This window comes from Acomys russatus, chromosome 21, assembly GCF_903995435.1.
Source record: "Acomys russatus chromosome 21, mAcoRus1.1, whole genome shotgun sequence".
In the NCBI taxonomy this organism is placed as follows: domain Eukaryota; kingdom Metazoa; phylum Chordata; class Mammalia; order Rodentia; family Muridae; genus Acomys; species Acomys russatus.
Genome location: NC_067157.1, coordinates 34,807,913 through 34,835,733, shown reverse-complemented (window position 1 = coordinate 34,835,733; position 27,821 = coordinate 34,807,913). Strand labels below are relative to the sequence as shown.

Below are 27,821 nucleotides of genomic sequence, written 5' to 3'. Positions count from 1 at the left end.
GTCAGTGACTGACATGTGAATCTTTTTCTCTGTAGCGGTTTCCAACTTGGATGAGGAGAGCCGGTGGACAGTCCACTACACGGCACCCTGGCATCAGCAGGAGAATGTGTTCCTTCCTACCACGAGACCCCCCTGTGTTGAGGACCTGCACCGCCAAGCCAAGCTCAACCTCAAATCAGTGCTAAGGGGTAAGATAGCCTTCTCTCTGGGCTTGCTGGACTCAAATTGCTAGTTGTTAAGAACTGACAGCGTCAATTGAATTACTTACTGTCTGTAAAAGAAGAGGTATGGACATCGAATGTCTCCATTAGTACAACCTTTCATATGCCTAAAAGCTTCTGGTCCTCGGAAGACCCTATCTTTTTTACTGACTTGCACATCTGCCTTTAAAGAACTCGGTGACGCTTAGAAATCCCTTCTGCATGTTCAAACCACCAATATTAATCTAATCCAAATAAACTTGTGCTGACACAGGAATTTCACCACTGCCTTTTAAAGCTGTTTTAGGTGCTGAAAGCAAATTTGCTAAAGCTGGTGCTTTCGAATGGTTTGTTCTGTTTGGCTAAAGTTAGAAGTGGAGGTGGGGGGGGGGGGGCGCGCGGTGCTTGTATGTAGACTTTGATGTGATGCTAATTAATTCAGGTGTCAGGGTTGGGTAGTGCTCAGCAGGACTCTTCCAACCATAGATTCTGTTGGTAGTGGCTGCTAGGAAGTAGAAGAGGTGTGAATTCCTACAGGAAGTATAAAACTCTCACTTTAACAAATTGTCCATGTTGAAACAGCAAATGAGTAGTGAGGAGGGTCTGTGCAAAGGTGGGAGGCTAGGGGAGTCTTCCAAGGGAAAGGATTCACTTGGAAAATGGAGAGGCTTTATTAAGATAGCACACCAAACGTCTCATCCTACAGTGTACTGTTCCTATCAGATATCTCTTATCGTGTAACATTTGGGATATAAGTAAACCAAAGAAGTATTTGTGGCTTACTTGAAAATTTAATGAAACTGCGCATCGTTTCTGTTCTCCGGTTGTGGAAGACTTGAGTCTCGGGCAGTTCTGTCACTGACTGAAGGAGAAAGCAGTGTGAGGAGCCTGGCCTCATGAGAATATTTACTTATGGACCAGCCCTTTACCAAGTGATTTATTCTTTATTGTACCAGCACAATGGTAGAATGCATGTGATTCAATAGTTTATTACAGTGGTTCTCAACTTGTGGGTCATGATCATCAGACCACATACTTTCGGTGGTCTTGTGAATACTGAACCATAAATTTATTTTCATTGCTACTTCATAACCTAAGACAACCACACATGTGATATGTGTTTTCCGGTGTTCACGATGCACAAGGTTGAGATCCCCTGGTTTATTACAGTGTCAGAAACTAGTCTAAGCCCACTGAATGTTCTCATCTCATTTTATCTTTATAGTTATTCTAGCATTAACTCTCACCGCATCTACATGAAGCAATAATTCACAAAGGTAAACTTATCTGTTACCTCAAAGTTAGTTGTAATGACCAGAACTTAAGCTTGGACCCTCTGAGGCTGTGGAACTCACTGCTCTGTTGAACTGGCATTGGTAGATGCTTGTTGGGAATCTATTGCTATGAAGCAGGTATGGAATAAAGGCAGAACGCTGACTATCCTGTAATTTATGCTTTGTAGTCCAAATCACACCATGAAAAAAATACTCAGGAGATATGCCAAAAACTGCTCTCTGGGAATGAAAAAAAAATCAGATAATTTTTGCTCAGAGACAGGGACATAAGGAGTAGATTTGCCATAAAATTATTTTTTTCTTTCATTGTTTTTATATCAATATCATATATCATCTGACTATCATCTATCTATCATCTATTATCTCTCTATCTATCAATTATCTATCATCTGTCTACCTACCTACCTACCTATGTACATATGTGTGCCATGGCAAAAATGTGTAGGTCTGAGGGCAACCTGCTAGCTTACAGAAGTCATTTCTTCCCTTTCACCATATAGGTCCTAGGGAATTGAACTCAGGTCCTTACGTTTAGTGGCAAGAGCCTTTCCCTGCTGAACCATCATAGCTTATATTGTGTATTTTAGAGTATCTTGTTTTAGACTCGAAAGCTTAGGGCATTGTTAGGTTCTCTTTCTAATTAAGCCAGAGTGACTTATATATGTTTAATGACTACAAACTGAAGTGAGAAGAACAGCGTTAATTTTGCTCGTCTTCATGGTCTTGGAGTTATACTTTGAGCTTCACCACATTCGTGACATTGGTTGCTTAGTGTACTTAAATCCAACCGTAGTCGGGAACCAGTCAGTCCTCAGTGGTTCATCTGTAGTCAATTTCAACAGGCAGCATCTCTACTTATAGAGCTCACCTTTCTCTGCCAGATAATTAATGAGAAAGTGGCATGGTTCCCAGGACAAATCCTTGAGGCAGTGCTTTGCTCTGCCCGGCTCTTGAGCAGCCACGCACTGCATGGACTGGCTTGTAGAAAGATTGTCGGTGATAATATGTTTTGAGTCTGAATTTTCAGGCCCACCCATTTTTTGATGACTCTCCAGGAAACTGTGCCTCACTCTCAAGTGCATGTATTTTCAAGTCCCACCACAGGACTTTCCTTCCCTTAGAAGGCTGAGCACATGTCTATGGGTTTTTTTAGGACTACACAGGAGATATCATCACCAATGGTTTCACCAAAACTTGACTTTTATTTTGAAAAGATAATTTCAAGGTAGTTGGTAATTCCTTCATTGCCTGCATCAGTTCTATCAAAGAGGTGTTCTGTTCATAAAATTAATAACTCTGGAAAATTCTTCAAAAACTTTTAAAGTCTGGATTTTAAAACTCCTTTTTGTGGTTTTAAGTATGACTTTGTGATATTTAGGATGATAGATAGATAGATAGAAAGGATGAAATGAGAAAGAACCTGTCAATTGTTTTTTATTGAGTATTTACCTTTGATCACTTTTGATCCACACAGAACTTCGTGTCCCACTTCCTCCACATCATCTTAGCAAACTGAGAGGAAACAAAAGGAGAGTGTCTGTTGCCTCCATGCCAGTGAAGATTCAGACTATGGGGAAAACACGAGTGATGTCCCTGAGTATCTCTATGTATGCATGCTGTTAAAACTTGACGTTGTATAGTTATCAGTTGGAGCAGCTCCCCACTCAGAAATATAGAAAAGCATACTTATCAGTAGTGTACAATATATTTTGTTCTCCTTCTAATCTCACTGTGACCTAGTCTTTAACTTTATAGATGTTCTAACTTTTTTTTTTTTTTGGCTAAATAGGCAAGTGCTGTCTGCTTATCACTCAAGTACTCTTACGAATTGTTAACTTTTTATAGGCTTGCCTAGTTTTAAGGACTACAAAGTGCAAATAGAAATGGTACTGTGAGTACTAATAAATTAACAAACACTAAGCTTCTACTTCTCAAAGTAACATGGAAATGCTTAGTGGTCAGTCCAGTGACTGAGGAAATGATGCTTACTGGGAATTGTGTTATGCAAAAGTTAGGTTTACGTTCATGCTCAAAGGCAGGTAATAGCCATAGCTAATTTGAGTGTCAGTTTTGTACCTATTTGCTTGCTTGTCTGTTCACTCATGTATGTAGACAGCATCTTGCTCTGTTGCCTAGGCTGTTCTGGACTTCTCCTGACATACCCTCCCCAGTGCTGAAATCATTAGCCTGTGTCTCCATGGCCATCTTTATGCCAGGAGCTTTAGGGTGAACTGAGGGAAGTTCACTGATCTCTAGCTTTAGGGGTTCAGTTTGCTGTCCTAAACTACCCAGAGAGCTGCATAGTTGAGGTGTGGCAGGTGCACAGGAAAGGAAAAGTACCAGGAGATCCTGTTCCCCAGTTGTATTTTACTCTCCTGGTTGGTTTCTCATTCCCCCCACTGCAGGGGAGACTTGCCTTCCCAGATGTCCAACATGGTGTGTGGTGTACCTAGAAGCAGGTGATCCCTTGTACAGTTTCATTGTGCTCAAAATGTCGCCAAGATCATTTGTATTTGTTGTCAGTCTCTGGACTGCTTGATAAAACATAGTGGCCACATTTTTAGAGCAAATGTTGGTTTTGTTGACTTGTTACTAGTGATTTACTTCCCTTGAAGATATATGTTGCCTAGATTTTAAAATCTGCCCCCCTTTTAAGATTTACTTATTTTTATGTGTATGAATGTTGTTTTGCCTGTATGTATGTATGTATGTGTATCGTGTGCAAGCTTTGTGCCGGTGGAGGCCAAGAGAGGGTGTTAAATTCCTTGGAGCTAGAGTTATAGACTATTAAAAGTCATTATGTCGGTGCTGGGAACAGAACCATGGAGCCATCTTTCCAGACCCTTGTTTGATTTAACAAGACATATGGCTTACAGAGATTAGAGAGGTTTGAAGATGGAACCATTATCCATGAAGAATTTTCGTAGCACCATACTGAATTTCCAGAAGTTCTACCCTTAATGACTTTGTTGGAGAGAGCTTTGATGAAAGATACCCTCTTTATAACCACAGCCATTAGCTTTCTAGAAAGAATCCCAGTTGAGTGGAAAGGAGGGGATTGGAAGCTAGGAATCGGCTCCAAGAGAGGGTCCTTGCTTGTTTCTCTACAGCTTGCAGACTTCATTTGACAATAAAGAATATATTAAAGACTGAAATAAAGGCATCATGTTTAAGTTTCCAAAAAGCTCAACTTGGGAGATATAAATACAGTTTCTCACAGCATGTTTAACAGACAATTTAGTCACTGTATCTGTGTACACTGCTGCCTGAATTAGTTCACAGAGCATCTGCTGTTGGTATCAGGAATGTTCTTGTAGTCAAAGTTCCTTGCTCTGAAAAATGCATTTTAGCAGATCAGCTTGCTCCATGGCTCTGGATACAGAAGTGCAAGAACAGGGAGGGGTATTGAGTTTGGCCTGTGTTCCTTTAAAGTCAGAGTTACGTTCATTACATTTCAAAGGAGCATTGTGGATTTATGATGTGACACAGAGACTACTTTTCTCAGATGATTAGAGATAAGTGTGTGTGATCACATGTCAACCTGTTTAATGTTCAGTGTAGGATAGCTTCCTTCAAATTATGGACCAGGCTTCTAAGTAGATTCAGCCAGGTTTCTGAATCCAATCTTTTCTCTGGATCTGATGCAACAGTTGATCTGTTTGGACACGTTGGTGTCTGAGACCTCATAGATATACATTGTGTCTTGGGCAGTAGATTCTTGTCCTGGATATCCTGTGACAGGAATTTCAAAGTACCTGCTCCTCATTGTGGAAGGAGTGTTTGGGGAAGGATGGATGCATTTTAATTTAGTATGGTGACACTCAGATGCAACTGAAGAGAACACAAGCCCCTTTCTGAAATGGGTGTCATATTTTAGCTGGTACTATCACTGAATGCTCTTCTACTCCTATCATGCACTGTGGGAGAAGAAGGAGAGAGGAATAGAACAAGAAACCATGTAAGTTGACACTAAAAACTGTAGTCATGATGCTGTGGTTCATATTATCCATATCCTGCATTTGTCCCCGTTCCTAGCAGCCTCTGAATGACTCCTGGAGTAGAGATCTGGGATGTACCTGTCAATCCCCTGGTCAGCCCTCCCTCACATTCTGTACACAGACAAACTGGAGCCCCAAGAAGGTGAGGGATGTTGTCCATTCTGCAGACCTGTTGTGATCTCAGTCCCCGGAGCATACTGAGCAGACTTGTCCTGGTGCCTCTATAGCTGCTGTCAACTTCTGCAGAGTTCACAGGGACAGGATGCTCACCCTAGGAGTTTAATGGTCCAAAGCAGATTTGGTTTTTTGAGGCAGTTCATTTAGGGGATCCCCACCAGCTCACTGTTGCTCAAGGTAGCTTCACAATTGTTTCTGGAATCTTCTCTTCACTCACTCAGATTTTGTTAGCATTCAGATTAGTGCAAGAGAGACAAAGAAGCACTGTGTGATGTCAAGTGTGGCTGGTGCATCTCAATGCCATTTGTTGGTTGTTTTTAAAGTTATATTACACTCTAGTGCCTAAATAGACTTAAAATATATGAAGATCACAAGGAAAAAAATCAATGTTTGCAAATAAGAGATAAATGACTTACCACTTGCAGCTGGTACTGTCTACCTTATGACTTCCTAAAGAATACTGATATATCAAAGAAAGCAGAATATTGCTAGCTAAAGAAAAAGTATGTTAAAATGTTAAGAGCAAGTAATGTTAAATTACATTTATTTACATAGTGTTCAAAATCATTTTCTAGTTTTTGTTTTTTGGAGACAGGGTCTTTACAGCCTAGTCTGGGCCCTGAACTTACACTCAAAATCAGAGCGGACCCCCTGTCTCAGCTTCCTGAGTGCTGGCATTTCAAGCACACAACACTGTGCCCTGGCTCCTATTTTTCTAGTTTAAACAAAAAGAGGCATAAAATTAGGGCACAGGTGGCCACAGAATATTAGTCATAAAAAGCCACAGGACAGAGGTGTAAGATGGAGCTGTCTTATTTTCCTCAGCCTCAGCAGCATTGGGTTGGAGTCTTGTTCTGTGGTTAGTAAGAAACTGGAATGAGAGACTAGAGTTCTGATTTTAGAGTTGTTGCTACATAGTGGGGCCATCTTGGCAATTTGATCTCGTATTTGTTCTTGGCTTCTGAAAAAACAGCTTATGGTTTATCTCTCTGTTTCTTCCTAAGCTCCAACATTCTGATTGGCCTCAACTCTGTAAGGGTGACATATGTGCAGATTGTTGGCACAGAAACATACTAACTGCTGAGCCTAAGTCCTGACAAATCAACTTCCCTAAAATCAAGTTTCTGTTGCCATAATTTTTTTTTTTTTTCCCTAGGCAGATACTGCAAGTGAGTCACTGGGCTGGATATTGTAATGGAGCCAAAGATGAGTAACTGTTGTTTTCTCCACCAGCTTAAAGCTAGGCAGAGAGATAAGGCTGTTTGAATAACTGGTTCGAGGTTGATGGTGGTGGCATTATTGAGACTCACCCTCCCCTTGGGTGTAGGCTTTAAAACGTAATCCTTCCTCTTCTTAGTTTGAAATTCTCCTATTCAGACCTTTAATACCATAACCTGTGTGAAGTGACCCCCTGTCATCTATGTCCCTGTACCAAATCACCTGTTCTGTTTCATGCCCCTCTGACCTTTCCTATACGTTCTATCCCTTTTAATTTTACAGAGTAGTTTGATACAGTACTTTCGCTAGAATGTTGGCTTACTTCCCCTACCCCCACTGTATGTTCAGATCTAGTCTTTGCCCTTCTGAACCCTGGCCTCTCACACCTGGCCACTTCCTACTACCTCTCTTTCATAGTCCGATGGGTGTCTGAATCCCCACAGAGCTCTTCTGGACTTCCCAGCAGCCCTTTTCTGCTTTTGCACATGACCCCACAGAACCTTATAGCTCTCTGTGCAAACAGCTTTAAGATGGTGGAGTAATTGTGTTTTCACATTTTTCATTCCCTAGAGCGGGGCCTTTAGTAGCAGGACTTTGTCGTGTGTCTCCCAGCCCACAGTCCTGCACATGGCACTAGAAATGCTACTCCATTTGTGGGAAGCCCCAGTCATCTACCACTTCATTGAGCTGAGTCAGAGGCAATAAACAACTGTGAGACTGTGATAGTGACAAGAGTGGGAACAAAGAGGGGCGTGCCTGTGGATTTCACCAAATCCCTGAAGGTGCAAGAGAGCAACCCAAGAAGGGGGCCCCCCTAGGACAGGGTGGCCATCCTGCTGTTTACGGACAGGAAGGGTTTGAGGCTGTTGAATCAGTCACTAGGAAGCCATTGGTGACCTTTGAAAGAGCAGTTGAAAGGCAGCAAAGTTGGGAGTATAGCAGCAGCAGAGGTGTGACCTGTGACCTGTGTCTCCTTAGGGAATTGGAGAACCCTGGTTTGAGTTGGAGCCAGAACTCATGTGGTTCCCTTACGAGAGGTGCTGGAGTCTTGGTAGAAGTGTGGGTCCACTGTATTGTTAGCTCTTTGGTGAAAAGGACGTCTTCAATTGATAATCTTGTGTCCAGTGCTTGTAAATTTAGCCAGGTTGGCTTTTCAAAGGATGTGATAATGTAACTGAGGCCACACTTTCTTTTTAATGTGTTCGGCTCGGAATTTTCATTGTTAGAGGGGAAAATGCTTGGCTCAAAACAACGGCTTAAGTCCCATATTAAGAGAGGAACAATATGGGTTAACAGAATGGAAATTATGGACAAAGTGGACTGCTTAATGTCCTCTGTTAGACCCCGGTAGCCACATCACACACAGGGACTCTGATGGGCGCTTCCCTTCCTGTAACCTGTGGGAGGGAAGTCAGGTGCTGGAAAAGTGAACCGTCATTGCTTTCAATGCTCTTTCAGATAGGTAAAGAGGAGACTCCCTTCCCCCCATTTTTAATGGTTACTAACATACAAAAGATAGACCAGTACGTGCAGACCTTCAGATGATCAGAGCCTTAACAAAGCACCAAGCATTGTTTAAACAAAGGCTTTTTGTTTTGTTTTTGTGTTCACAGCCAGTCTGCTGTCTCAGCAATTCTATTTTCACTCCTGATAAAGTAACTTGAGTGGCTTCTGTGCTTCGGTCTGTGCAGCACAAAAGTGCTACACTGAAGGTCCGAGATAAAGGCCGTCCTGGCTCCCCGTAACAGCCCTAGTCTCTGGTACTGTGTTGGCAGAGCATCTCTGTGGGCTACTTGATATCGAGTGACTTCGCTGATGGTCCTCAGCTGCTGTGATAGCTGTTCCTGATTCTAATCTGAAATGAGATCGCCCCCACTGTGGCTGCTCTGGGTATGCTTGGCCAGGACTCCCAACTTTCACACACTCACGTTCTTCATGGGCCCCAGCCCAGAAGGCTTTCACTCTCATTTCAATCAGATCCCATTCTGGAAGCCTTCTTAAATTAATTTTGGGATGTGAAGAGAAGAGGTTGTAAAAATTGGCTTTTTGTGATGGCAAATAGTACTACACTTCATGGCGTGTTTTTTTGTTTTTTTGTGTTTTTTTAAAAAGCCTAAGAGGATTAATCCAGTGTCTTAGGTATTGGTATTTATTTACTAAAGTCCCTTGGCTGCCTCATTAGCTATACAGGGAGATACTAATCAATATGGTTTTAAAAAGCTCCTTTACTGCCATGTATTTTCTCGTATATGGAATCTGAATTTAAAATTAGAAATGGATATATGTGTATGCATACATACATCAGTATATCTGTATATAAAATTATTTGTATGCCTGTGGTGCTTAATGTCGATGATGGTGGTATTGGCCCTAACATACAGGATAACATATTAGACAGCAAATTTTCTTCCATTTGACTAGGGAACTGATAACTAGGAAACAGTATTTTCTCTCTCTGCCACCTCCACCTCTCTATCTTAGTCTGTATTTTGCTGAGCACACGGTATAAATTGTAATGAGAAATTACTTGCAATTGGGTAGAAATATGTTTTTGCCTGTCTCCTTTAGCAGAAAAGCCTTTTATTTCATTGGTGACATTCTGTCATCATCTCTTCTCCTACCTTATTCTTCCCCAAAACTTGACTCTGGTACTTTTTAATGGGAATTTGGTTTTCCTTGGAGATCGATCTATTCTAGCTGGCCAGAAAGCTTCTGGGAATTATCCATGATGCAGTTAGCGTTTTAATTTTAGCATCTGGGTAGTTGGTGTGCTGGCTTTTCATCACTGTGACAAAATGCATGAAGTAAAGGACTTAGGAGAGAAGAGATTTATTTTTGCCCCGCATTTCAGAGGGTTCGGTTCTTGGCTGGATAACTTCATTTTTTCCCCCCATAGGCCAGTAGTAATGCAGAACATTTTAGTGACATGCCAGGCATTTGGAGCAGGGTATCCACTTCACAGTGGGGGGAAACGAGGAGAAAGATAGATGCTGGGAAACAAGCCCTGCCCTTCAAAAGGACGTTTCTAGTCACCTGCTTCCTCCTGTCCGGGACCTATAGTTCACAATTTCTACCACTTAATTAGTCCATTCAATTATGAACCCATCAATGGATTATTAGTTAAGTCAGAGCCCCGGGGATCCTTTCATTTTCCTAGATCCCCACTTCAGAACCTTGGCTGGAGTCTAATCCTTTAACACATAAGCCTCTGGAGATATTTCATTTCCAAACTGTAGTAGTCTTCTTGAGATACTGCTGAGATTCAGTTTCTTTGCGTGGATACCCTGACTGAGCACTGAATGCCATTGCCTCATTGCACCTGTTCTTCCTCTACTCTTCTCTGGCCATAAGCTTCGAAAGGGCCCATTTACTGGGAGGTTATTAAATTCTGTTTTTTTCCTTATCCAAACCTATGCCCTTACCCCCCTGAAATGTATAGTGTCCTTAAACTGATGACACACAGACTATCAACTAGACAGACAGACCATATGCCTTGAGTAAACTAAGTGTGACCAAGGATAACGTGTAATGAGTGATGGATTAGCACCTCTGTTGTGGCTACCTTCATTACCCATTTAAGGGCACACTAGCAAGTGAATACGGGGAGTTGTTCGTTTGTTTTAGAACTTGCTGGGTACCTGCCATGTACCTACACTCAGTGAGTTCACTTAGGGCTTAGTTAGGAAGTCTTTGGTATTTCCATTTAGAATATGGAAAGCCACTGGAGAAATTGGAACTCAAGAGTCACATAATCTGACTCGCTGTTGTTAAATGGCTCAATTTAGCCCTGTGTTGAAAGTTTGTAGTTAGGGGAACTTCAGTGTAGAAGCAGTTTTCAAGTAAGAGATGGCAATAGCCTGCAGGAAGCTACCCCTGTGTTTGGAGTTGAACTGGGACATTCAAATACAAGTTAAGACTACCGAACATTTTAAGGTCATCTTTATAAGCAAAATACCTCTATAAGTAACGGAACTAAAGCTTTTCATGAAACAAAACAGGAAATAAAAGTAGATGCCATATACAATGTTCCTCTTCCCACACTGATCTGTAGCTTGTTAGCCAAATTCATCTTCACCCTGTCTTGCTAAAATACTGTCTACTGAGACTTAATGAAGTAAGCTCACCCCCTTTCCTTTTTGGACTTTAAAAAATGTTATGCATGCGCGAGCTTGTGTGTGTGTGTGTGTGTGTGTGTGTGTGTGTGTGCGCGCGTGTGTGCGCGCGTGCACGCGTGTGTGTATATTTTGGGCATGGGTAATCTTGCTACTCGGTTCCCCTTTAAAATAATTTCTTATATTTAAGTATGTGAGATGTCTGTAAGTATAAAAATTCTATTGTCCTCTTTGGGGGGGGGGTCCCTGCTTGATGCCTCCTACAAGTAGAGAAGACTTTTTTTACTCTTGTCCTCACCTAAGTGGTATCTCACCAGCCATTTTTAGTTTTGTAGACAGTTCGCTGCCTCTGAACCATACTCTCATATGATGGCCCATGGGCTAGCAGCACAAGCATCACCCGGGGCCTTGTAAGAAATGAATGTTCTTGTGCTCTGACCCAAACTGAACACTGGGAGCAGAACTGACAACGCCTTAGTTAGCTTTCCTGGGGATTCCAAGGCACCTTAATCTGGAGAACTACTGTCCAAGTCAGGTGAACGTACTTAGTTAAAGTACCTTGAAGCTTGGAATAAAACCTGCTGCCCTGCAGAAGTGACTTGAGAAACTGGACCTTTTTGTCTCTCTTACGTGTGTCTCTGCCTACTTACACTGCTTTCCCTTCAGTTATCATGGCCCCAGATGTAGAAGAACATTCAGAGGCTTACTGAGAAAAGGGTTAAGGGGTGGTGGAGATGGCCTACCATTCAAAAATGATGACCTGAGTTCTGATCCCCAGGCATAGGTTAAAAAGTCAGATTTGGGTGCATGTCTATAATCCTAATGCTGGGGAGGCAGGGATAGAAGGATCCTGGGCCATGCTGGTTAGCCAGTCTGGCCAAATTGATTTAGTGGGAGATTTTATACCTCAAAATTATAAAGTGGGGAAGTAATTGAGGAAGACACTTACCAAGTATCAATCTCCATGTGCACATGTACCCATAAGTGTACACACACACACATACACACACACACGAGAAAGAGAGAGAGAGAGACAGACAGACAGACAGATAGAGACAGAAAGAGAGACAGAGAGAGACAGACAGACAGACAGACAGACACACACACACACAGAGAGAGAGAGAGAGAGAGAGAGAGAGAGAGAGAGAGAGAGACAGACAGACAGACAGACAGACAGACAGACAGACAGAGAGACACAGAGAGAGACAGAGACAGAGAGCCTGCCAGCAGAATCACAGTCCCCATGGTTGTTTGACTTGCCTTCCCCCATTTTTCTTCTGAAACAAAACTCTGGTTAACTTTCCCCTCCCCTCTTTAGACAATGTAAGATTCACTCCTGCCAGGAGTCTTCTCCTCCCTTGACACTTGGGGCAGAGTAGCCTTCTCTCAGACTGGGTCAACTCTCTTCACCCAAAATCAAGCCTATCTTTCTCTGACAGCTGGGACATTGTCTCTGTATGCACCAGGATCAGACACCCACTTTTAGAACACCTGGAAAGGCTTAGGCTGGAAGTTTCCCCAGAAAGCTATACTTTTTTTATTTTGATTTTTGTGTGTGTGTGTGTGTTTTATGTTGCTTTGGATGCTGAGTGTCCTTGAAGTAATGGTTAGTGAGAAACTGGTCTTTGCATTGAATATACATGCATCGCAAGATAGCTCTGATTTTAGTACTTGGAATGCAATAATGTGTGTTGATGCCAAAGTTAAGTATCTTTGTATAATTGCATAACAACTCCTAGTTGAAAGTGAGGAAAAGAATGATCATTAGTCCAACAGTAAACCAAAAGGGTGTATGTTTATCTGAATCCTTAGCATTTAAAATTTCTGTCATATTATCTAGAAAAATACCTATGGACAAGATTTATATTTAATTCACTGAATGAGTGAGTCACTTGAAAATTGCTGGCACATCTATGGGCTCTTAATTATCTTCAAGTTTGTTGATGCTTAAAAACAATTTAAATAAATTGACATTAACTGCTTTAAAGAATTTTTGGAAAACCCAAATGTACTTTTGGCAAATTCATTATCCATAAGTAGCATGTGGAATCAGTTAGATTTCTTTCTCTTTTCCAATCTTGTCAAACCCAATAAATTAATGAAGTGAGAGGTCAATTCAAAAATTGTATTTTGGGTTGATTTTCATTAAGGAAACATTTTTGAATACTTACATAATGTTTAAGTGCAGTCAGTTTTTCCTATGTGCTTCCTTACAAGTGCAAAACTAAATTCTTTTAGCTGTGTCATAGCTTGTGCACCGTTAGGCTGGAATTGATTTTATTCTAGACCTAAATCCCTATAGCCCATGTATTCTCATTCTGCTGGACTGAGATGAAGATGTACTAGCGCTGGCCGTAGACCCTGTGATTCTTAATCTAATGAAAAGCAACTAGGACAGAAATATAACAACCTGGACTATTGGAAATGTTGCACTTGGGTGTCCTGATCTAGGAGGCAGATCAACTACACACTTTCCTTTAGTGCACACACAGCTATTTTAAACACTAATGAAGAAATGACAGCATAGGACTTTCTGTTTAAAAAAAAAAGGTCAGGAATATTGGCTTTGAAAATCAGCGATCTGAAAACAATGAATGTCCTGGCTGCTGGCCCCTGGTAGGGCACCTTCACTGGAGCAGCACGTTATGGCTGTCTTCTTATAAATTAATGCTGGAACTGGAGTCCACCACAGTCTTATGACCTTGAATTCTAGTAAGAGAATTAGGATAGATTTAATACTACCCAAGATAAACTATATTCAGATGTTAAAACCCGGCATGGCTAGAACCGTACGCTGCTGTGGCATCCGGGATCACGCTCTTGATCTCAGAGTCTCCCAACTCGCCACGGAGGACACACTCATACTGGCCTGGAAAATGACAAGGTAGAAAACTTACTCGTTCCTTTTGGCATTTTTGATTGCCAATTCTTCTTTGATTATCCAACTGTCTTTCTTACATGGTTTATCAATCCAGTAAACATTTTTTTTTTCCTTTTGGTGTTCTTTTAGCCCCCCCCCATTTATATGACTATATTATCTTCTCAGAGAATAGAAAAACAGTCCCATTTTATTCCCACTATGCACTCAATTTCTGTTTCCTCTTCTTCCCTATAACACCCAGCATCTTGTTAAAGGGAAATTTTTAAAAAATTTATTTTTTTTATTTCAGGCTACAGATTGAACCCTGTGAATATAAAGCTAGTGCTCTAACTCTGAGCTGCATCTTCAGTCTGAAGTCATAGGCATTAGAGCTATCTGTTGAAGTTAAAATCTTACCCTCAAATTTACCCAGTGATTTCCAAATCATTGTAGGAACTTCAAGAAACATTAAAATTTTTTTAAACACTTTAAAATTATTTTAGTGCATGTTTATGGATGTTTCTCTGCGTGTATGTTTGTGTGCCATGTGTATACCTGGTGCCTGAGGAGGCCTGAGGGCATCCCTTTCCGTAGAACTGTAATTACAGATGGTGGTGAGTTGTGATATGGGTTCTAGGAATCAAATATGGATCTTTGGGAGAGTAGCCACTACTCTTAACTGTGGAGCCATCTCTCCAGACCCTAAGAAACATTATAATGCATAGCAGACCTTCTTTCATGGGGTTTGTCAAAATAGATAAACTCAGCTCTCACCTTAAAGGAGTAAGATAGTTTATTCTATAGCCAATGCAAGTGACTATGGCCTGGGACACAAATGCCACAAATGGCATGTTTCATTGTGATAGCAGTTTCATGAAGGCTTTAAAAATTAAGTTAATTATTATTATTGATGTAGGGACAGGAGCATGTGTGTTACACCATGCATATAGAGGGCAGAGTACAATTTTATGGAATTTGTTCTCTTTTGTTACCTTTAAATGCTGTCTGAGGATTGAACTCCAGTTGCCAGACTTGTACTGTTGGGAGGTGAGCACCTTTATCCACTGAGCCATCTGGCTAGCCCTTCATGAAAATTTTATAGTAACAGAACAAAGAATGTTATAAATCAAGGCTCCCATACACACACCCACATACATTGGTAGGTGAGTGATAGAAATTAGGGAAATCTCTTCTAGACTCTGGTACTTTCTGCTGGCATTCTTAGCCTCTGGATTGGTGGAAGTTAGGGGAACTCTTTGTACATTCCAAAACAACTTACTAAATTGTGACAGTAGGCTGTTAGGTCCCATGTAGAGGTGGGTGATATGGCTAATTAGTGCACCAGAGATAGCCCAAGGTAATATAGAATGCTTAACAGTATATGGATGTTTTTCCCCTGCCCCTGGGAACCTTAGTTTACAGATTAAATATATGAGAAAGAAATTACTTATGAGTTATAGACATTGGTGATAAATGCCAGGTGATCCTTGTCTCACTGGTGACTTCTTTTCGTTAAAACTCTACCATGGTTTATTCAGACTTCATATAGCTGCATAGTCTAAATTGAATCCCAGTGTTTTAAGTCTGGAATTCGTGGCAATAAGATGGTCATGGCGTGTATAGTCATGCTACGTTTCTGTTCTGAGCTACCCAAGGCTACCCCTGTGCTTTGTGTTATAAGTTCTGATGGTAACTCACAAGGCCTTGCTCGTGGCTATCCTTTCTTTCCTGCCAAACCTCATCTTAGTCCTTTTGCTCTTCTCTTAGTCTTAACCATCTTCACGTCTACTTCTTTCTCAAGGAAGTAGAAGCAATTTCCGTTCTCAGATGCCACATTTCCCTGAAGCTTGTCCTGCAGTGGGTCATCAACCCCGTCACCTCCTCTTCCCTTCTCGGTCTTCTCTTCTGTTTACTACTTAGGACCTGATAACAACAATTTACAATTTTTATTTGTTGTCTATGCACATGTCAGAACATAAGCTCTGTGGACTAGAATCTTTTCTGTTCTCTGTGGAAATTTCCTCTCCTTCTAACAGTGCTTGGCATGTGGTAGGTCGTGAGAACTGTTTTGCTGAATTAATAGGTTACTTGGAGTCAGGAGGCTATGCCCTGAAGCCATCATACCTAAGAGGAGAGAAAACTATCTTGGGAGCTGATGACTTCCTGCAGCTATGATTTTTGCCTCTTTGGCAATAACTGCTCTTGTGCGTCCATAAACTTCTATTTCTTCTTCTTTAAAAGAGGCATAAGTTGAGCCATTGTTACATGTGAGGCACAGTAGGACCTAAAAATGCATGAGATATGGCTTCTTCCTTTAAAGACCCTAAAACCTAGAAGGAGAGGGGAAGAAATCATATTAATGAAGATAGAGGTGATTACAGTGGCTTGTGAGTAGAAGGCAACTGTCATGAGAAATAAGTCATGAAGGTACAGCATTACCACTATAATATTGACAACTTCACCGTAGCGCAGGGGCGGTGGGATGTCAGGTGTGTGGAGGCAGGCGGGGGTTGGAGTCATGAGGGAATGCTTTGTGCAATTGAGGATTTGAGGTCAGCCTCAAAGGGGCAGATGACCCTTTGCTCTTAGTTCTGAAGTCTGGGAAATCCAAGCTCCGATAAGGGACATCTTGCTATAGTAAGTGATCCAAAGGCAGAGAGAGGGTAGAGGAAATACCTGTTCCTGCTACTGCAGTCTCTTTGCAGAATAGTGGCATTAGTCTGTGAGTAAAGTCCTCATGACTAGAGCATTCATGCATCTCTTAAAGTTCCCAGTCCCATTATCATCACAGTAGCAGTTAGATCACAGCATGAATTTGATGGGAGAATATAAACCCTAGCAGAAGTCCAGAGAGAGATGAAGATGATGTAATCTCCCATCCTAAGCAATGAAGTTATGTATGTTATTACGCCCAGAGAGAAAATGAGACCTGAGGCCAGAACACTAGGATTCTAATGATGGTCCCACCACCTGCAGCACAGCAAGCTATATTTCTGTCTCTTAAGTTTTCATGTGTAAAATGTGAGTGTTCCAGTCATCGTCTCTTAGGGTCATGAAGAGTAATTGACTTTATGTGTAATGATCTTAGAGTGGTGACACAGAAAGCCCCTCAGAGTAGGTATATCTAATGCATGGTAGTAGTTACTGTTAGGATTCTGTGAGTTGTCACATCTACGCTTTCCTATCAGAAGGATCGCTTTCCTCGGGACCTGCAGGTGAATACCTCAGATAAGCAGATATTACTTTCCCAGGGTTACACAGCTATTGAGTAGACAAGTGGGTGCCTGTTACGCCCAGTTTGTGTCAAAGTGTTTTTCCATTTGGTAACACCAAGGTTCCTGTCAACACAGACTTCTGGAAAGATCTTTGTTAACCTCTTCCTTGTCTTAGAATTCCCTAGCTTCTCCTATGCTAATACTTCGGGGTTGTCACAATGATGTATTATAAACCTGGGTGGTTTAAGACAAAAGAAATGTTTTATCTCATAGGGCTAGGGATGGAAAGTTCAAATGACACTGGTGCCAAAGACATGCTTCCTCAGTCCTCACTGGGAAGGTTCTTTGCCCCTTCCAGTCTCTGGTGGCCCCTGTTAGCTCCAAACTCAGCCTTGAGCTTCATGTGGCTGTTCCCGCCGCCCCCCCCCCCAAGTCTCTATTATCTCTTCCTATAAGGACGTCAGTCATGTTTCACTAGACCCCACGCTAAACAACCTCATCTTAGCCTGGCTCTACCTGGAAGGCTTTCATTTCCAAGGAAGGATATAGGCACAGAGGCTGAACACATCTTTGTATTTTTTGAGAGGACATAGTTCAATGTATAAATCATACTTTTAGACCAGAGAACCTCTTTGCTCTGATAAGTTGCAATATATTACTGAGTACCTGGCTGAAACTCTTCTAGAGTAAAACCACCTTCTAGAATAAAACTACTCTTCCTCCTCTCACTCCCCCCCACCCCCCCCAACAGGAGGTTTCTCTGTGTATGTAGCCTTGACTGTCCTAGACTCGCTTTGGAGTTCAAGCTATCCTTGAACTCAAAGAGATCTGCCTGCCTGTGCCTTCCCAGTACTGGGATTACAGGTGTGCACCACTGCACCTGGTTGTAAAACCACTCTTAATCATGAAGCTTTGTGTCATATAAAATTAATTAGACGTGTAATCCTTTTTATAAATCTTGAAGTTAAATTAGTCTGAATGATTTAGCCCTATTTTGGACTGAAGGTGTGTTAGAAAGGTCCCAGCCATTAACAATGAGAGAACCCTATTATTAGGAGTGTTTTTGCATTCTTAGGGAAAGAAGTACTCACAGCTTTGTGCTGTTTTGGTGAGAATGTAGGTAAATTTGCTAAAAACAAAAACAACAGCAAACAACAAACTCAGAATCTTAATAATTTTATAGCCAAGAAAATCTAGCTATGTAGTTTCTTTCCAACTTTCAGTAATGAACCAGAGCAGAGAGAGGACAGGAAAGTATTTGTTAAATTAATCTCACTGTAGCTTCTTGGAAAGAGAAGTTCCAGTTTGGATTCCGACTCTCCTTGACTGCTCTAATGCATACTCTTAATAAAAATGAGTCCCCTTTACAAAACAAAAAGGTGGATTTTTGCTGAAGTTGGAAGTTGCTTGCCAGAAGGCTCTTTTAGAAGGATTGGAAATAACAATATGCTGAGAGAAGAGGAAACAAAAATCTGGAAACTAGACTCAGTGCCATCCTTCCTTTTGGTAGGATCTTCTAGATTGTTCTGGAGTATGATCATTTTCCTCCTCCTGCCAGAGGCAGGGCTGTATTTCCTGTCTTCCTTGAAGTTAGATCTCGCTATCTGGCTTGTTTTACCCAACACCATTGGAGTGGATGGAGCGCCTGTAACTTCTGGGCATCAGAGCCAGTGTGAGGAAGGCCAGATTCTCACTTCAAGTACCAGGTGAGGTGAGCCTCTGTCTGCCTTATCTTTAGGTGGGGACGGGGACCAGACCCACTGCCAGCTTCAGCTGTATGAGGGAAGTATAGCTACTTTCTGCCACTGAGATTTTGAAATTGTAAAGTTAAGGCACTCAGAATCTGGGACTATTTGTAGCTACTGTGTATTCTAGTTCATTGTGATTGTGTGAGGAAGTTTATAAGCAGTAATACCAGAAAGAGGAAATTGAGTAAGAGTATCAGAGAGAAATGAACTTTGAAAATAGCTCTTGAAAACCTATTTTAATAGATTATGTTTCAAATTTTATGTGAGGTGTGTATGTGTGCATATGTGTATGTGCAGAGATTAACATCAGGTATCTTCAGTCATTCCCTAATGTGTGTGTGTGTGTGTGTGTGTGTGTGTGTGTGTGTGTGTGTGTGTGTGTGTGTGTGTGTGTGTCTGTGTGTGTGTGGTGTATTGTGTATGTCCATATGGAGGCCAGAGGAGAATGCCAGTGTCTTCCTCTACCAAGATCCACGTAATTCTTCGAGGCAGGATCTCTCACTGAACATGGAGTTAAGTATGCCTGGCCATACATACCTTCATGTGTGTTCTAGGAATCCAAACGCAGGACTTCTCTCTTGTGTAGAAATGCTCTATTGAGCCCCCTCCCTTGCACTCTGTCTCTCCACCCCTTGTGTTTTGAGACTGGAGCTGACAGGCTAGACTGGGGATCCTTCTGTGTGCCTCCCCAGTACTGGGATTGCAGGTGTGTGTTCTGTGCCCAGCTTTTTATGGTCATGCTAGGGATTCAAGCTCAGGCTGTGCCTCTCTTTTGTAGTAGATTCTTTTGTCATTCATGTTAAATTCAAGTTATATTCATGGGATGGTTAGACAGCTGCCTTGTTTATGAACTTCCTCTTTCTTTCTGCACCTAAACATCTGGTTTACTGGAAATGGTTGCGCTTGTTCTTTATGCCAGAGAACTTCTTTTCCTCCATGAAAAGAGGGAAGGGCAATTTTATAGTTGGGAAAACAGAAGCCTCAACAAACAGTTATCCTAATCCAAGCAGTCCTTCAAGAACAGTAGATCAGTTTTTAGCCTACCTTTTTATTTCAAGAGTGTGTGCTAAACATGGTTCTCCTTTTTACACTTAGGATCTTGTGTCTCTCTTGCCATTTAACCTGGTTGTAAATTAGGCACTGGCTTGTAGTTAAGTTACTCTGGTTATTATGTTTGAAGAGTCTTTGTTTATTCGTGGTGGTTTGGTCTGCATATGTCTCATTCTGCCACAGTGCTTTAATGAACAAAGCCAAGATAACATTGTAAGCTGATAAAGGAAATCCTCCTAAATATCCCCTAGTGGTTGGAATAAATGACACCGGAATTTTGTGAGCTTACTTCATTTCAGAAATTGGATAAGAAAGATTGGGGGGGGGGGATGTAATGGGGGGCGGGAGGGGAGATTATCTGCCGGTTCTTAAATTTACACTACCTCCTTTAATCTCAGGCTCAGCATACGGTTGTGTTTGTTCCACTAGTACTTGTTAGACCTCAGTGTATACATTTCTCTGATGCGAATGTTACGATAGAAAAACATGCACTATCTTTCACACAGGATGGCTAAAGGTACCACGCTCTGGAAGTACAAAACTCATAGTTGCTAACCTTCTATGATTTTTAATGAATACTGGCTATTTGGAAGTCTTTTGGGGTTTTAAGATTTAACATGTTCTGTACTAATCATTTTTAGTTGTGTTTAATTCTATTAGCCATTTTTTCCCGAGTATAAGAACTAATATCACCCTTAGAAATAGGCTAGCCCAGGAGTCCCCACTTCCAAAGGAAATATTTTATATTTCAAATATAAACATAAAGCAAAAATAGTCTGGATTAGTGCAGGGCTGGCCTTGAACCTTTGTTCTTTCTGTCACCTCCCCAGTACTGGGGTTACAGGTGTGTGCCTCTATTCAGACTCTCCACACAGTTAATTAGAGTGGCCGGAAAAGGTTCCGGTGAACAAGAGTTTAGTTTAAAGGTTTTTTTGCTTCTATCTTTATTTGTCAAGTTTTTGAAAAGCCTGCATTGCATAAGTTAGTAGCTGTAGGTGATAATGGTTAATAGTGGCTCATCTTGTAAGGTTTGTTCCAGCCTTAAAAGACTCAGCGTTACAGAGATGGTTGGAACAACTCATTTCTAGGGCCATAGGAAAGTGAGCAGAAACTAAGTACTAAGCCCTCTGGATTGTGTTAAAATGTGGTATGTAAAACTATTGAATTGAGTGTTATTGCTTTTAGCCTTTCCATAAAGTATTTTTTAAAAAATCAAATAAAATATTTAAGATTCCCAGAAATCTGCCGAGAATACCATTTGAAAACTATTTTTTGTGTTTCCTGTTACACTATCTCAGGAGGATGAGGATATAGTTCATCTGTGTTTATCTTAGAGACACTGATAACTGTTGGGGAATTGTTAAAATATTTCTCTGCCTAAAGGCCTAGATTGCATGAGTGAATTTTCACTTACAAGGGCATGATAAAAAAAAATCCATAAGCAAATGTAATTTTAAAAATTGTTGGACTCTTGAAAGTTTCAGATAGTTGAAGAATGCTTTCCAGAGAGTGTTCTAAATAGTTGCCCTCGCATAACTGACTCGTGTCATGTTACTTAGCTGTTTCATGATGTTCACTTTCCAGTTTCCTTGACATTTTCAGAGAGCTTCATGACTCTTGTCATGACATATGGTTTCTGTTTGTTTGTTTTAAATTCAGATTTACAGTAAAGAAGAATGATGGCTTCTATTCTCCGTTCATAAACAGCAACAACAAAAGCCTCATATTTTTATCTCTCTCTGAAGTGACTGTCCTCCTCTAGCGAAGGACATAGGTCCTGTTACACAGGTGCTGTGGAGAGGCCGTAGCTTGGTTCTTTGCTTTTAGGTATATGGCTTTAAAAAGCTCTATAAAGAGAAAACTTTTAGGAAAAGACTTTTTTTTTTTTCCCCTGCATTAGAAAGTTGTTTTTTTAAGGGAACCACATAACAGCTCCTCTTGCCTGGGAATTGCTCCTTTGATGGGTTTGGGTAGCAAGAGAACAGCTCCTCCTGCTCTGAGAAGCCATCAGTGCCTTTCCCACCCACAGGCCCAGATGATGAGAGTCCTCCCTGCAGGGGCTTCCCTTTGAGGGCACAGTCTGAGGCCCCAGCCTCCACACAGTCAAGGCACATGGACCTGTTACTGTCCAGGCTGCTGGACTCTGGACTGGCAGATATCTCAAGCTAATGCACAGCTTCCTATGAAATTCTCACAGTGAATTTGATATCAAAATTAAAATGCAGTCTGAGCGATATAGCACTTGCTTAGTTTCTTCAGAGCTGTGAGTTTCATTTCCCGTGTCCTGTGCTAGTCTCCTCTTTTTCTCCCCCCCCCCCCCTTCCCCCCCCCCCCACCACTCTGTCTCTCTGTAGAGTGAGAGAGATCACAGTCATTATGTCATCCCTCAAGTCACTTTTGCAAAGTCCTAGAAATAAGCAAGGCTTGGCCATTACTTGTGTTTTGTGTTTTGAAAAGCCCTTATGATATGACTAGTTGTTCTGTGGCACCAATTATAGTACAGTAACTAAGGCCCTGGGGTAAAATTCTGAGTTCACTGCTTCCTTGCCTAGCCTACTGAACATGTGTTTTAATTATGCTAGCCTTCAATTTCCTGAGAAGAGAGTTGCTGACAAGTGTTTACCACATAGAGTTGTGATGCACTCTGAAGATCCATTTAAAGTGCATTAATGTGATACTTGGTGCCTTAATAACCCTTAATCATTTACATCATTATTTTGAAATCCTATTTTACTTAGGAAAAGATTACTGGAAAGATTAAATAAAGTGATCTCAAGACATGCTGGCTTCTGATGACTTCTTCCCCTCACTGCCCATCTCCTCTTGCAGAATGTGACAAGCTGAGGCGAGATGGCTGCCGAAGTTCTCAATACTATTCTCAGGGACCCACCTTTGCAGCCAGCTCCAGCCCATGCGATGATTATCAAGATGAAGATGCAGAAACAGATCGAAAGGTGAGGCTAAATTCTGCATGTGCACCTGTATTGCACCCTATAGCCGAGGAGAGCTGACAGACTCAGAGTAGACCCTTCATTCAGTTGAGTGTTGCCATGAGTTCGTTTCTTGGTTTTGACAAAAGTGCCCTGACTGTGTGTGATTTCATCCTGATGGGGAAATGGGTAAAGAGCCCATCAGAAGTTCTCAATGCTTGTATCTGTCATTTTTCCTCAAATGTAAAATTATTCTCATTTGTATATAAAAAAAAAGAGAGATGGGTTCAGGATCCAAGAAATGCAACAAAGCTATATTTACAGTGTCTACTTGTATATTTTGAATATTTATTGGTTAGCTAAAGATGTCTTTCCAAAATGTTTTGGATTTCATATGACGGGAGCTCAGTCAGTTCTCAAAGAGCTCTGTTCCAGTCAGCTACACCTCAGCAATAATGGAATGCCAAAGAGGGCTGTTTCCGAGTAGGAGAGTTCTGTGTAGGATGCAGTTTGAGGGATTACGGACATGGCAGGCAGCTCTGGTGAGAGTCCTCTTGACTGTCTTGACTATCACATCATGGTGGATGCAATGACAGGAGTAAGGTGCCAGAGAACAGGTCACATCTCATAACAGGATGCAAGACAGGAGCTGGCTGGGTCCAACAAGCAGTAGCGTAGTTCCCTTCAAGAGCATACCCCGAATAATCTCTAAAACTCCTAATAGTCTTACTGCTGGAAAAATCCCCCTGAAACCATTCTCTTTGGACTAAGCTTGCCAATATGTGCCACAGAGCATAAACCATATATTCAAACCCCCAGCAAAAAAAGTAAAAGCCACTGTGTCCAAAGTGGTCTTTTGATATAGGCCAGGCATGTAAGTAATGCTTTTACTTAGTTCTATTACAGTGGCCAATTCACTTAGTGACTCCATGGGTTCCTTTTTCTCATGCTACCTCTTGTAGCACACACAAAGTACATCAGAGTGTATCCTTCCGCTATATATGTATTTGAAGTATACATCTGATACAGAAGAGAGTGTCAGATTTCCATTGCCTTCTTCCCCACCTGGATTTTTATCACTGTGTGTGTGTGTGTGTGTGTGTGTGTGTGTGTATCCACATATTAGACAAGCCTTTTTTGCTAAGGCAAAAGATGGGTGCTTACTGTTATATAATGGAATAGGCAAGCCATTTCAAAATTGATCTATTCATGAATATCAAAACCTCCTATTCTCTTTATTGACGTAAAGAGAGTGGAAAGCAGCAGTGAAGTGTACATTGAAATGTGTGTGTATCTAGGTCCACTGGTCCCCACAGGAGGAAAAGCCAGGGGTGGGCCCAGAAGTATTGCCTAGGAATAAGCCAGAAGTGGTGTCCGAGAGTGGGCTGGTTGTATAAGCTGTGAGTACCCAAGTGTGAGGGGGTCCCTGCCAACAACTTGGCTCTATCTTGGCAACTCTGCGAGATCTTTAGTAGACTGGAGACCTGGTTTCTGCATTTGCACTGGCTGCTTTCTCACCCTGACAAGGAAGCAAGATGTGATTGCACTTCCACCCCTGGGCCAGGAACCATAGAGTACGACCACAGCCAGAACTCTTCAAGCATACATACTCTTTTCTTTCCTTTTAAAAAATTTAATGTTTATTTATTGTTGTGTGATGGTGTGTGTGTGATGGTGTGTGTGTGATGGTATGTGTGTATGTGTGTATGTGTGTGTGATGGTATGTGTGTGTGTGTGATGGTGTGTGTGTGTGTGTGTGTGATGGTGTGTGTGTGTGATGGTGTGTGTGTGATGGTGTGTGTGTGTGTGATGGTGTGTGTGATGGTGTGTGTGTGTGTGATGGTGTGTGTGCGTGTGATGATGTGTGTGCGTTTGATGGTGTGTGCGTGTGATGGTGTGTGCGTGTGATGGTGTGTGTGTGTGTGATGGTGTGTGTGTGTGTGTGATGGTGTGTGTGTGTGATGGTGTGATGGTGTGTGTGTGTGTGTGTGAGAGAGAGAGAGAGAGAAAGAGAGAGAATATAGATGTATACATAGAACAGAGGAAAACTTTAGGGACTCCACTCCATCCACTGTAGGTTCCACATCAGGCTGGCATTGCAAGTGCTTGTATCCACTGAGCCATCTTGCCAGGCCCCTCACATGTTCTTTCTTTTTTTATCAAGTGGATCAGAGACTCCCTGGCATATGTGGAAAAGACCTGTTCTCTAAGACCGTTGCAGCCCTCTCTGAGTCACAGATATGAACAGTGTCTGCACCACAGCCTTCCTATATTTGCGTCCTCAGGAAAACACATAGCCATCTTAAAATCTTACTTCTTTGCTCACATAAAGTTTTGTTACTTTTGTGATTTTAAAAATTCCAGGTTAACACTTGTTCCTTAGCTTGAAGTCCTTGGGATGCAACATTGCTGATGTTTAAAAGGAATTGTTCTTTTCTTGTTTTTCACTATACACTAAGAATTAGCACATTTCTTTTGGTTGCTCAGTCTAAATTTTATCTCAAGGCAGTTTGTTAAGAAGTTCGCTTTTGGTTTGAGGAAATTGTTTAGAGGTAGAATGCTTGCCAGTCATGACCAAGGTCTTCCCCCAAAAGAGGGATCACAGTAAATGGGTTTCAGACTAAAGTAGATGTCAAGCTGTCTTGTATTATAAAATGTGTTAGCATTAGTTAGATACATATTAAGTCACAACTAACAAACCATGCCTTCTACCTTAGTTTCTTTTCTTTTTTGCTGTGATAAAAATATGCTGACAACAGAAGTACAAGGGTGAAGGTTTTACTCCAGGTTACGTTCATCATTGTGGGGATGTCAAGATGGCAAGAACTTGAAGCCAAGAGCAGAGAGCAAGGAATGAATACGTGTGTACTAGTGTTCAGCTTGACGTCTCCATTTTTATGCAATCCCCCATCCAGGGAATGGCGCCACCCACAGTGGGTAGGTCTTCTACTAATCAAGACAGTCTCTCATAGACATGTCCACCAGCTAACCTAATCTAGACAATCCCTCATTGAGAATCCTTTCCCAGTCAATCTAGATGGTCAGGTTGATTACAATTAGCCATGCTACCATCATATCTAACCTATTGCTTTTTATTCTTTCTACCTTTTTAAAACTATTTTTTTTAAGGCTAGGATATAAAGTAGTGGGTTACGTGCTGGCATCTTCATACATGTGTGGCACTGTGCTTTATTCCTATTTGTTCCAGTTTCCAACTCCTTACCTAGCATCCTTTGCCATTTCCTGTTTGGTTTTCTTTCTTCCATTACTTCCGTTATTCCACCCTTTAGCTTTCTTACTATCTTCTTTCCTTCTTTGCTTCCTTTCCTTCTTTCTTCTCACCTCAGCACCCTTGTTTTCAGGGATAAATCATTCTATGTCATGTTAACTTTTATAAATTTCTTGATTCTGTGAAGCACTTTGGGCTGATGAGATGGTTCATCTACTGAAGGTGCCTGTCACCAAGCTTGATGACCTGCCATCCCCAGAACCCATATGGAGGAAAGAGAGGAGCCCACACATTGTTTTCTGTCCTGTGCATGTACTCACACACACACACACACACACACACGCGCGCACGCGCGTGCGCATATGTACACTCACATGCATGCACACAGACCCTTGAACACAACTAAATTTTTCATTAATAATTTTTTATTAATAACTAAACTTAAAAAAAAATCTCTCATTTGCACTCATTGCAGTATTAGCTATCCAGTCTGGTGTCCTTGAACACCTAGGTGTTTGGTGTTTAGTAATATTTGAAAGAAAAAGTCTTCTTTCCTGAGCTGTTGCATCAAGTAAGAGATTACTGAAGAATAAGATCCAGTAAGTGTTGAAGAGGTGAAGAATCAGAGTTCGATTATTATTATTTTTAATTTTATCACTGGGACAACAATTTTAGGTTTCATCTCTGTTTTTATAGATATTTCATAGGCCATGCAAGGCTTTCAGTTTCCTGGTTAGAAGGCTGGAAGTGGAATAAGATTGATCTTTTTGAATAGACAGTTCATTCATTCATTTATAGCAAATATGTATAAGGCAACTCAATACACCAAGCATTGACCCATATCACAAGGTTCCATCAAGTGATCCAGACAAGATCCCTGCCATTGAAAGGAATAACAGTAGTGAGCAATTGGCACAATATAGTAAATACCAGTGGTGATAAGCATCGTGAGGATAAATAAAGCAATGGCTAGGATCCTTCTAGACCAGCAAGACTGCCATATTGGATGGAGGCATTCAACAGGCACTCAGTGAAGGTGTCGTTAGAGCAAAGGTTGGTATGAACTATAAGAACACTCACCCTGAATATCCTGGGTAGACATCTCTAGTAGATAGTAGGGGCAGAAGTCCAGAGCCTATAGTATGTATGGTTTCTGTGGGAACAGCTGGAGAGAAGGGCAGGTAGGTAGCGGGCAAAGAGGAGAGAAGCAGTGAGGACCATGAGACAGGCAACCAAGAACCTTAGAAGTCCATAGATGTCTAGAGCAGGAAAGCAATGTGGTGTGCATTCCTAACTAATGTAGCTTATGATGATGTGTTTGTAGGAAATTGATGACTGATGCCAAGAGACTGGACAGTAGGCTACTGCAGTAAGCCAGGGAAAACAGTGCACATGGGGACAGGGACAGGGGTGGCAGTGAGAGGCTCTAGGTTTATTTCTAAAGTGTGACGTATAGGATTTGCTGAAGTTAAAGAAAACTGTTGAGGATGTATCTGTATTTTTCATCTTGATCCTTCTAGATGCTCATTACAAAAATTATTCTCAGGCCGGGCGGTAGTGACGCACGCACGCCTTTAATCCCAGCACTCAGGAGGCAGAGGCAGGTGGATTGCTGTGAGTTCGAGGCCAGCCTGGTCTACAAAGCGAGTCCAGGACAGTCAAGGCTACACAGAGAAACCCTGTCTCAAAACAAACAAACAAAATTATTCTCATCATTTTGTTTCTCATTATTACAAGAGAATATAGCTCATTCCTTCTGTGTCTGTACTCCTCTTTCTCCAGTTTCTGA

General features: G+C 41.5%; 1 protein-coding gene across 1 annotated transcript in view; it reads left to right on the top strand.

The window, feature by feature from the left end:
* The window catches only part of Nhsl1 (NHS like 1), a 232,096-nt gene that overhangs the window by 170,291 nt on the left and 33,984 nt on the right, over positions 1–27,821 (top strand). Inside the window, 2 exon segments of the mRNA XM_051164464.1 lie at positions 36–188; positions 22,703–22,827. Coding sequence (XP_051020421.1) covers positions 36–188; positions 22,703–22,827 — 278 coding nt within the window.